The sequence below is a fragment of the Pimephales promelas genome, chromosome 2, assembly GCF_988280905.1.
Source record: "Pimephales promelas chromosome 2, fPimPro1.hap1.1, whole genome shotgun sequence".
Lineage (NCBI taxonomy): Eukaryota > Metazoa > Chordata > Actinopteri > Cypriniformes > Leuciscidae > Pimephales > Pimephales promelas.
Genome location: NC_142770.1, coordinates 1,505,169 through 1,517,298, shown reverse-complemented (window position 1 = coordinate 1,517,298; position 12,130 = coordinate 1,505,169). Strand labels below are relative to the sequence as shown.

At 37.1% G+C, this 12,130-nt stretch overlaps 1 protein-coding gene across 26 annotated transcripts in view; it reads left to right on the top strand.

Moving 5' to 3' along the window:
* Positions 1–12,130, top strand: part of ptprsa (protein tyrosine phosphatase receptor type Sa) — a 363,573-nt gene that overhangs the window by 249,410 nt on the left and 102,033 nt on the right. For all 26 annotated transcript variants that reach the window (XM_089133590.1, XM_089133584.1, XM_089133581.1 and 23 more), the window contains one exon: positions 11,379–11,567. In XM_089133590.1, the coding sequence (XP_088989716.1) occupies positions 11,379–11,567 (189 nt within the window). The remainder of the gene's footprint in view (positions 1–11,378; positions 11,568–12,130) is intronic.

Below are 12,130 nucleotides of genomic sequence, written 5' to 3'. Positions count from 1 at the left end.
CTTATTTGTGGGCCGGTAATGAGAGACATTGCCCGGTTTCTCCAGCTCAGTTTGGTGGATCAGGGTTAAACGTCTCTCCACATAGCTGATAAACCTTAGCATTGGACGCTCGGCCCCCGGGGGATTGTGGGTATTGGTTCTTAAAGCCGCGCCATGAGTGATTTGAAGTAAAAGAGCATAGCTGATTACCACTCCAGCTGTTCTCCGGTGGAAACGCCTGCGTCCAGTAGCGAGAAGTGCATTATAAAGCATCACTGCGCCGGAGGCCATAGACACAGACCACTACTTCCACAGCGTGTGGCTACGATTGAGACGCGCGGCGTAAGAACAATGCTAAAGGTGAGCTGAAGCTACATTATGTTTTACGTGGCTAAAAAGCAACATAGTTTTTTTTTAAGGAGTCATGGCTTTAAGTCTCGCCGGTCTCGTTCTCCTCTTCTATTGATTCTGCTCTCTGTCTATGGCTGATCCCCGCTGGGTCAATATGAGGCTGTAATTAGCGCTGGCCTGTGTTAGCAGGAGTTACTGACACACGGTTTCAGTGGTTGTCTGTGGCACTAGTGTGTTTTCTCCATGTTTGACTCGACCCTGTGTGGGCTGGTTACACTATTTTAACCAGTATTTGGGTAATATGTGTATTGGAGTGTTGCGTCGTTATCTTAGCGACATGCTAACAGAAAACATGTCATGATTGACAGCTGTGGAATTTGGGTTTGATCAATCAGCGTGATGTTTTTTTTTACGTCGCGACGCGGTGATGACGTCGATCTCCCACCCATGATTTTTACTAAATATTTAATGTAATTTTAAATAATTTATTTTTATTATGTATATATTATTACACTCCAAAAAATGCTGGATTGTTTTAACCCAATTTGGGTTGCGTATTTGACCCAAAATTGGGTTAAAACAAGCCAGCATTTTTTTTTAGAGTGAAATGAATTTAAGAGAGTGAAACGAGCCGTCGTCCGAGACTATAGAAGGTGGCAGAAGTCTTTTAACTGGATTCAGGACAGTACACTCGATTCCAGTAGATCCGTGTCCCCCCGGGCTGGAGATGTGCATTCACACACAGGCCTCCGGAAGAGAAGCTCGTCTGCTTTGATCCTGCGTAATGGAGGCTGATTCGGCTCGGCTCCGTGTGACGGACCTTCAATGACGGTTGTTGCTCTCAAGCTCTGCTTTCCAACTTCTGTTGGACACCGAAGTCCTTGTTTCTTTGCTGTCAAAACATGATTGGTTTCTTATTTATCTCTCATATATTTTATTTAATGAAAAAAATAAAAATAAAGAGCAAATTCATCCAGGAGTAATATTTTATCACAATACTTTAAAAAGGTTAATATCTTATATGATATTTAGGCTTTTGTCAAGTCAAACATATTTATATAGCGCTTTTCACGATACAGATTGTATCAAAGCTGCTTCACAGTATCAATCAAGACAACTTAACAGTGTTTGTTTATTCATGAAAAACACAATCAAGTTTGGTAGAGCTGATCAATGGTATGATGTTTTATTTAATTTGAATATCCCCAATATCCCCTTTTATCCATTATATTGGCTTACATTTAGTATTTTATATCATATTTCGGCCTATATTTAGTATTTTATATCATATTTCGGCCTATATTTAGTATTTTATATGATATTTCGGCCTATAATTAGTATTTTATATGATATTTCAGGCCTATATTTAGTATTTTATATGATATTTCGGCCTATATTTAGTATCTTATATGATATTTTGGCCTATAATTAGTATTTTTTTAGGATATTTCAGGCCTATATTTAGTATTTTATATGATATTTCGGCCTATATTTAGTATTTTATATGATATTTCGGCCTATATTTAGTATTTTATATGATATTTCGGCCTATAATTAGTATTTTATATGATATTTCAGCCTATATTTAGTATTTTATATGATATTTCGGCCTATATTTAGTATTTTATATGACATTTCGGCCTATAATTATTATTTTATATGATATTTCGGCCTATAATTAGTATTTTATATGATATTTCGGCCTATATTTAGTATTTTATATGATATTCCGGCCTATATTTAGTATTTTATATGATATTTTGGCCTATATTTAGTATTTTATATGACATTTCGGCCTATAATTATTATTTTATATGATATTTCGGCCTATAATTATTATTTTATATGATATTTCGGCCTATAATTAGTATTTTATATGATATTTCGGCCTATATTTAGTATTTTATATGATATTTCGGCCTATATTTAGTATTTTATATGATATTTCGGCCTATATTTAGTATTTTATATGATATTTCGGCCTATAATTAGTATTTTATATGATATTTCGGCCTATATTTTGTGTTTTATATGATAATTAGGATTATGTTTAATTTTTTATATGATAGGCTTATATTTAGTATATGAAAGTTAGGCTTATATTCAATATTTTATTTGATATTTCGGCCTATATTTAGCTTTTTTTATCTTTAGGATCATGTTTAATATGCATTATGATATTTAGGCTTATATTTAATTTTGTATGGGATATTTAAGCTTGTATCTATTATATAGGCTTCTATTTAGTATTTTATATTTTATGTGATATTTAAGCGGATAGTCGTTGTATTTTAGGATATTTAGGCTTATATTTAGGATTTTATATATTTAAGCTTGTAATTAGTATTTCAATGACATTTAAGCTTTTATTACTATTTAGCATGACATTTGAGCACACAATTAGTATTTTACACTATATTTAGACTTATTTCGTATTTTATATTACTTTTAACTCTATATATTTTGTAATATACAGGTCTTATTTTAGTAAATTATATATGAGCTTATAACTAGTATTTCATATGGTATAAATCAGGCTTATGTTCAGTACCTTTTGTATGATAAATGTTCATATTTAGCGTTATACATGCTAATTGGCTTTTATCTAGTATTATACATGATGTCATATGAGTATCATGTATGCTATTTTAGCATTAAACATGATCATTTGCACTGTAAAAAATATTTTCAAGATTTGTAATCACAACATATTTTCTTTTGTCAAATCAACTTTATAATAATTTATTTAGTTGAGATCACTTATTATTTTGAGTTTCTGATGGTTAAATTAATCTACTTCATTGTATTAACTCACTTTTTCCGGTTCCATCAAATTAAAATTTTAAGGCAACCCAGGTTACTTACTTTTTTAAGTTATACCAACAAAAAAAAATTACAGTGTAGTAATCACAACATTTTTTCTTTTGTCAAATCAACTCAAATAATTTATTTAGTTGAGATAACATATAATTTTGAGTTTCTGATGGTTAAATTAATCTACTTCATTGTATTAACTCACTTTTTCCAGTTCAATCAACTTAAAATGTTAAGGCAACCAGGTTACTTACTTTTTTAAGTTAAACCAACAATATTTTTTACAGTGTGCCTTATATGTGGTGTTATAAAAGGTCAAATGCCTTTATTGGCGCTCCTTTGAAATAACTTATTTTGTTTTAATTCAAGTGAACTTTAGCCGGACTATAACTTTATTCTAGCGCTGCTGTAAACCCAAAACAATCTGTGTTACTGTAATCTCCTGTCATCCCTGTATTGGTAAAGCGCTGTATAAATGAAGGTGGCTTGACTTGTGTCCGCTCGACCTCCTGGTCCCGGGGCTTCGGCTCTGTAAACACAGCTGTGAGATCTCAGACGGAGAGCCACTTAGCGGGCCGGTTGTCACTGTCGCTCTGTCACAATGCGGCGCCGCTAGCGTTTTTTGGCCCTGTGAAAGAATATGAGGTCGGGCCCCCTATTTCACCCATTTATTCCATTATTAAAGTCCATCTCTGGGGCCCCAGAAGTGCGTGGCCCTTAAAATCGTCCTCCCGCTCCACCTCCTGGGGTGCTGGCAGAAACAGCTGGACTCAGGCATCAGACAGACGTTTGCCACACAACCATCTCCACACGCCACCGCCTAATTATACAGCGGCCGACGGAGCCCGCGCGATCGCAGCGCTATCAAAGCCCGACGGGGAGCGGGATCTGTACACGTCTGCAGCGCCGCTGGAATACACAACTAAACACACACACAGGGTTTTCAGTGATCATTGGCAGTCCTTGACTAGATGTTCAGCATTAAATCATCTAATCATGATTTAATATTATATATATTCATGATCTTTTTATTATATTTGGGCTTAGATATGTAGTTTTATGCATGAAATTTTGAGCTTACAATTTGCATTTTAAATGATATTTAGGCTTATAATTTGTATCATACATAACATTTAACCTTTATACCTATAGTTTTAATCTTTATAGTATTCATTAATTTTTCTTTCTTATAGATTAAAAATAATCTTAAATATCAGATAAATTAGAAAATATAAGCCCAAATACAGTTTTATGCATGAAATTTCTGCTTATAATTTGCACTTTATATGATATGTAGGCTTATAATTTGTATCATACGTAACATTTAACCTTTATACCTATAGTTTTAATCTTTATATTTAGTATTCATTAATTTTTTTTCTTATAGATTAAAAATAAGCTTAAATATCAGATAAATTACAAAATATAAGCCCAAATATAGTTTTATGCATGAAATTTCTGCTTATAATTTGCATTTTATATGATATTTAGGCTTATAATTTTTATCATAACATTTTAACCTTTATACCTATAGTTTTCATCTTTATATTTTATTATTAATTAATAATTTTTCTTATAGATTAAAAATAAGCTTAAATATCAGATAAATTAGAAAATATAAGCCCAAATGTAGTTTTATGCATGAAATTTCTGCTTATAATTTGCATTTTATATGATATGTAGGCTTATAATTTGTATCATACGTAACATTTAACCTTTATACCTATAGTTTTCATCTTTATATTTAGTATTCATTATTTTTTTTCTTATAGATTAAAAATAAGCTTAAATATCAGATAAATTACAAAATATGCGCCCAAATGTAGTTTTATGCATAAAATTTGAGCTTATAATTAGTATTTTATAATAATACTTTAGTATTTCATGATGTTTAGGCTTATATTTAGTATTTTTTATGATATTTAAGTTTATATTTAAAATTATGCATTGAAATCGGACTTATAATTAGTATTTTTTAAATGTATATCATCTTATTTTAGTACTATACATTACATTTGAGCTGACATTTAGTATTAAACATGATTTTTGGGCTTGCATTTGGTATTATGCATAATATTCCACCTTTTTTTTTTAGTATTTGCCGCCTTATATTTGATATCATAAAAGGTAAAATAGCTTCAGGGTTGCCTTTAGTGAGACATAAATCTAGCAGCTGTATCTGCGAGTCTGTAGGGTCTTATTAAAACAGAGGTGATAATTATGACTGGACATAATTTGTGCAAAATCCAGAGATTCACCAATCCTGACGGTCCAAATTTCGAGCAGTCAACCCCACGTGTTAGGCTCAGTTTGAAATGCTAATGTCAGAGTTTGTCTATTGTAGAAATACATTTTTAAGTATTTTATGAAACTTCTTGAAACTGGGATTGTCAGAGACCATGTTATGATAATTGAGATGTTTTTGGAGCACAGGAAATTAAATTGACCACCTCTCAAATCCGAACAGCTGGGGCTACAGATTAGTTAAATGTCGCCTTTGAAAAAAAAAAAAAAAAAACACATCTTCCACCTCCCATCATATGGTTTATATTCCAGTTTTCTCTCTTTTGCTCTTCCGCCCACTCCTTCCCAGAGTTCTCTGTCATATTAATGTGCGTCTAAAGCCATCTCTGGCTGTGGCGAGAGCTAATCAGTTAACCTGATTAAGGAACTGATGAAATTAAATCATTTCGGTAAGTGAAAATAATAAAATAGCCAGTGCAGGGGAGGACACGTCTATGGAATTTGATGCCGCCCCTGAGACTTTTATTTCAGTAGGAAAGTGTTTGCCGGAGAGCAGTTTTTAAAAATGCACGCTACTCAAAGAATGCTTTGTGTGATTATATAGTGTGTCTCTGGTTGATAAAGCTGTTAACAAGAATGCCACGGTACCGGCAGAAGGCGGCAGTTGTGTATTGTCTATTTATTTTGATGTACAAGCTGCAATAGCCATTTTACTTTTAATCTGTGATGTGAAATATTATATAGTACATAAACGGAATATTACCATTTTCCATTTTTTCAAGACTATACGGTAGGGGGCGCTAGTACACAATTTATTTTGTGTTATGCATAGTAAATTTCTATTATTTGTCACTATGGTTGTATTTTAACTCTTTTCCCCACGATTTATGAACCGACACTTCTCCACCAATGACGTAATTTGACCATTTTTCGTTTTTTCTTTTCACGATTATACGGTAGGGGGCGCTGTTATGCAACTTCTGAAAGATTACTGAATCTCAGGATCAAAACACGCCGCAAACAGCCGCAATAGCCATTTTACTTTTAATCTGTGATGTGAAATATTATATATTACATAAACGGAATATTACCATTTTCCATTTTTTCACGATTATACGGTAGGGGGCACTAATACACAATTTATTTTGTGTTAAGCATAGTAAATGGTCTATTATTTGTCACTATGGTTGTATTTTAACTCTTTTCCCCACGATTTATGAACCAGCATTTCTCCACCAATGACGTAATTTTACCATTTTCCGTTTTTTCTTTTCACGATTATACGGTAGGGGGCGCTGTTATGCAACTTCTGAAAGATTACTGAATCTCAGGAACAAAACACGCTGCAAACAGCCGCAATAGCCATTTCACTTTTAATCTGTGATGTGAAATATTATATACATAAACGGAATATTACCATTTTCCATTTTTTCACGATTATACGGTAGGGGGCGCTAATACACAATTTATTTTGTGTTAAGCATAGTAAATGGTCTATTATTTGTCACTATGGTTGTATTTTAACTCTTTTCCCCACGATTTAAGAACCGGCATTTCTCCACCAATGACGTAATTTTACCATTTTCCGTTTTTTCTTTTCACGATTATACGGTAGGGGGCGCTAATACACAATTTATTTTGTGTTAAGCATAGTAAATGGTCTATTATTTGTCACTATGGTTGTATTTTAACTCTTTTCCCCACGATTTAAGAACCCGCATTTCTCCACCAATGACGTAATTTTACCATTTTCCGTTTTTTCTTTTCAAGATTATACGGTAGGGGGCGCTGTTATGCAACTTCTGAAAGATTACTGAATCTCAGGATCAAAACACGCCGCAAACAGCCACAATAGCCATTTTATTATATATTACATAAACGGAATATTACCATTTTCCATTTTTTTCACGATTATACGGTAGGGGGCGCTAATACACAATTTATTTTGTGTTAAGCATAGTAAATGGTCTATTATTTGTCACTATGGTTGTATTTTAACTCTTTTCCCCACGATTTAAGAACCGGCATTTCTCCACCAATGACGTAATTTTACCGTTTTCCGTTTTTTCTTTTCACGATTATACGGTGGGGGGGGGGGGGGGGGGTTATGCAACTTCTGAAAGATTACTGAATCTCAGGATCAAAACACGCCGCAATAGCCATTTCACTTTTAATCTGTGATGCGAAATATTACAGCTGCACGGATAATGAGCTTCAGAGATCATCATAAATCAATCAAAACTCATTTGCTTATTACCATGGATGCGCGTCTGCGAATCCACTTGCACTAAACTGACCGCTCAGGTTAAGAGGCTTTGCACCTGTCACTTGCATAATGCCATTAAATCACAAGCTACAATTAAATGCAATTACAGATAATAACCGCGAGCATCAAAGCTAGCGGATCGGAGGGTTAGGGGTGAGGGGCAGGGTGTATAGGACGACTTCAGTGCCCTGCTGAATCGGTGAACGCGCAGCTGTTGGCTAAAGTGGCCGGTGCACTCAGCCCGCTACACTGAACATCATAACAGCATCATTATCATCGCGGCTTAACAGCCTCTTAGCCAGGCCAGAGGCGGCCTTCAGAGCCGCCCAGATAAAAACCCAGAACCGGCATAGGCCTGTAATTGCATCCCGGTAATTGCATTTTTTAAGGAACTGTGATGTTGAATTAGCCCTCTGCAAAGTGCAGAACAAAGCACCGGCTAGCATCAGTGTGGCGACTGAAAGTGGGGAAAGCTGTGTTTTGTCTAATGGACAACTATTTGAAAGCCTTCCAATTAAAACTGCCGTTGAGGGCTATGGGATGACACAAGGCTCTAGTGCCCAGAGCTTAATTGTAAATCAACTGGTTGTGACAATATCAAAAATCTGTTGTGGAGACAATAGCTACCTAATTGTGTGGTCGGATTGGTGGGGAATATTGGAGTTATAACTCCAGGGCTTTTTTAAGCATGAATGCAAGCCAGGCAGGACAGGACAGGACTAAGGGCTCTTGGCGCGGATATGCCTCCCTACTGCCTGATTTCCTTCGTATTTTACCAGAGCAACTGACCCTGAACCAATTTGAGTGTTTGAAGAGTACATCTGCAAGGCAAATTCTATTTCTAGCCATTCTCCATTACTATTACCCGTAGAGGACATCTCTACATTGGGAGTGCTCGTGGTAAGTCTCTTTTTACGGATGATTCCAGTTCAGTTGTTGCATCCTGGTGACAATATAGACACTCTTTCCATTTGCTTTTGTATGCCCGCAGTCATTATGGCAGTATATGCAGCACCATGACACTGGTGTCATTGCCAGTCCTGTCTCGACCTCTTTCACAAGTAGAATTTGCATTGCTTTGACATTTCTATCAGTGGCTCTGTTTGCTGCTCCCACTCGCCCACCACCAGTCAAGACTACCCGGCACTTGCTGCCTTTAATTAGGCTCAAATCAAATTACTCGTCGTGTGTTTAAGGCTTAATTTATGTGGCTTTCAGAAATCCTATTCTGGTGTCACAGCATGGATAATCAGGCCATGGATCACATAAACAAAGATTGTCGCTCTCTGAAATGTTACAGAATAGCTTGTTTTGAAAGGACACTTACCTGTGTAGTTCCCAAGCAGGAACTTTTAAACCTTTTAATCAATAGGCAGCCATAATGCTTCCCCAGCCAACACTGAATACAAGAACATGGAAATAAAAGGTCATTGGACAAAACATTGGCTCGTGGTGTAAAAACAACCGTTTCTGGTACCAGGTGCATTGATTTGGTTCCCTGCAATGTCATGAGTCTTGGCACACCTTTCTGATTCTCAAAGGGTTCAAAGGATGTGACCTTCACACCTAGAGCCTGACTTGTCCACAGTTCTCGGCCAGTATGTGAGTCACACCAGGACAAAGAAGTGAAAGGTTTTCCCTTTACATTATCAGTCATTGTCTTTACAGCAGATGCCATGGAGAGTGTGCAAGCTTGTGTTGGCTTACAACAACAGGCATCAGGCATGCTGGATTCTGCTGAAGAGCGAGAGGGGGGAATTGTCAAACTCTATTGTGTGTTTGTATGTCACCTGTCTCTTCAAATTGACTTCAACTATGGAGGAACCTGGGGTGAAATATCACCAGTGCTTCCCCCGGTTAAACGGGCCTGTCGCTAGTGTAGACTCTGATCTGTAGGGCCCGAGTGGTATGTACGATGGTACGGGTGAGCTCTTTGCTATGCTAATGTTGGATTTTGCCCCTCAGCAATCCCTGTAGAAAAAAAGGTCCACTCGCTCATTGCAAGCCAAGTTGGTTCTTCCAGATGCTCGTTTAGTAGTATCTAGAGTTAGTAGGAACTTTCGAGTAGGTTACTAGGGGCTATCGCACAAACTAATAATGGAAGTACCCATTTTTTGGCGTGTTTGCACTGCAGGAACTGGGAACGATTTTAGTCCTAGGACCGCCTTTTGGGGGAACTAAATTAGCTCCTACTTCAGAGTAGCGTCTAACCCAGCACAATACGACGTAAAAGTACACTGACTGGCCAAATGCGCTAGAAATGCAATTTTTTTTCAAAAGCTATGTAAACACACAGATTATAGCCTATATATTTACTCCACAAACTAACTCTACGAACATGAGACGCAGTGACAAATAGACCTCTCAATTTTTACACTAAGGACTCGATTTTTGAGGGGACAAAGCCAAACACGTTTAGGTATTTCTGCTCAGCTAGCGACAATGGGCATCAACCACATTGCAAACGCTTATATATTCATATACGGTTTACATTCTTTTTATAACAGTTCTATCTAATCACATATTAAAGGGATAGTTCACTTTGAAATTAATTTTCGATATGTTTTATCTTACCTCAAGGGCATCCAAGATGGACGTGTCTTTGTTTCCACAGTATTTTCAATTTTGACATTTTTCAGTCAAACCGTTGTTGTCTGTCAGTCATACACTGGAGGCTAAGGGGGTCCACCAAAGAGAAGTCCAAATTAAACATGATTTAATGACTCGTAAATGTAAGTACACATTGATGGCCTAAGACACGAAACGAGCGGTTTTTGTGAGAAAACGAATATTATTTATATCGTTTTTACCTTGTGTAATCACAGTGACGTCCAAGTGATCCGAATCAGTTGTGCAATGTCCAACTGAACCAAACTGAATCAGTTCAATGTTACGCCGGAAGTGATCGCTTGCGTGTGACATCACTCAATATTTACACAGAGATTTCGGAAGTTTTACGTTTTACTAAACATATTTAGATATACCGAAATCGTATATCTAAATATGTTTAGTGAAAGGTAAAACTTCCGAAATCTCCGTGTGAATATTGAGTGACGTCACACGCAAGCGATCACTTCCGACGCATGCGCAGACCGAAGCGCCCGTGCCGTAAGATCATTTTGTCATGGCTATGATTACAAGAGGTAAAAACGATATAAATACTGTTCGTTTTCTCACACAAACCGCTCGTTTCGTGTCTTAGGCCATCAATGTGTACTTACATTTACGAGTCATTAAATCATGTTTAATTTGGACTTCTCTTTGGTGGACCCCCTTAGCCTCCAGTGTATGACTGATAGACAACAACGGTTTGACTGAAAAATGTCAAAATTGAAAATACTGCGGAAACAAAGACACGTCCATCTTGGATGCCCTTGAGGTAAGATAAAACATATCGAAAATTAATTTCAAAGTGAACTATCCCTTTAACAGATCGTAAACTAATAAACACGGGAGAGCGGGAGCACTGTGTGCCATCAATGTCCGCCACACTTTCAAAATAAAAGTGCAAGGCATGGCTTACGTCCGTAGTTCCTACCTGGAATGAACCAGGAAAATGGCCCTTGGGGAACATTTAGTTCTCAGGTGGCTAGTACCTATATCTGACTGACATCTGAATGCATATTATTTGTGTCCAAACCTCTGGTTCTTGCTTCCAACTTTCCAGTTGGTAATTGCCATGTCTACTGCTCGTCTTTAAACTTCTCTATGTTGTCCCCTACAGAAGACCAACTTCCTGGGGGGTTCCCCAACATCGACATGGGCCCACAGCTGAAGGTAGTGGAGCGCACACGCACGGCTACCATGCTTTGCGCCGCCAGTGGTAACCCCGACCCGGAAATCACCTGGTTCAAAGACTTCCTTCCCATCGACCCTAGCACGAGTAACGGCAGAATCAAACAGCTCAGATCAGGTAAGACAAACGACTAATATGCTTCTTTTCCTCTCGCCGTATCAGTCCTCTTTCTGATTGTAGGTGCCCCGCGCTCTTCCAAAACAACCACCCAGAGCGTTAAAGTTGCCAGGGAAGCTGAAATGGAAAGATAATGACTTTTAATGAACAGCGTCAGAGGAGCTTAGTCCAGATTTTGTGGCAAGCGTATGATTAATGTCTGGTTTAGGCTAATGAAACTTTATTGAAAGACCCAGTAAAACAGAGTCTAATTATATATCTCATTAAGTCTAGCGCTCCAGTCGCCCCAAGGCCACCGTTGTGGGTCAGTGATTTGTCAGCAACAGAGCAAAGAAAATCTATTGGGTTGCGTTTGATTCAGAGCTGTTGGTGCAAATCGGTATGGGCGGCGGATACTCGGCTACCAACCCTTGACCTGAACTCGCTTACCCAGAGTTCCCCTTTTCAGGATCCGTCATGGCATTTTCAAAACAGGCTTTCAGATTCAAGCAAAACGGTTTGGTGGTGAACGGCTACATCTGCTCTCACTTATGTTAGACTTTGTTTTGCTCTGTGTTAATGGA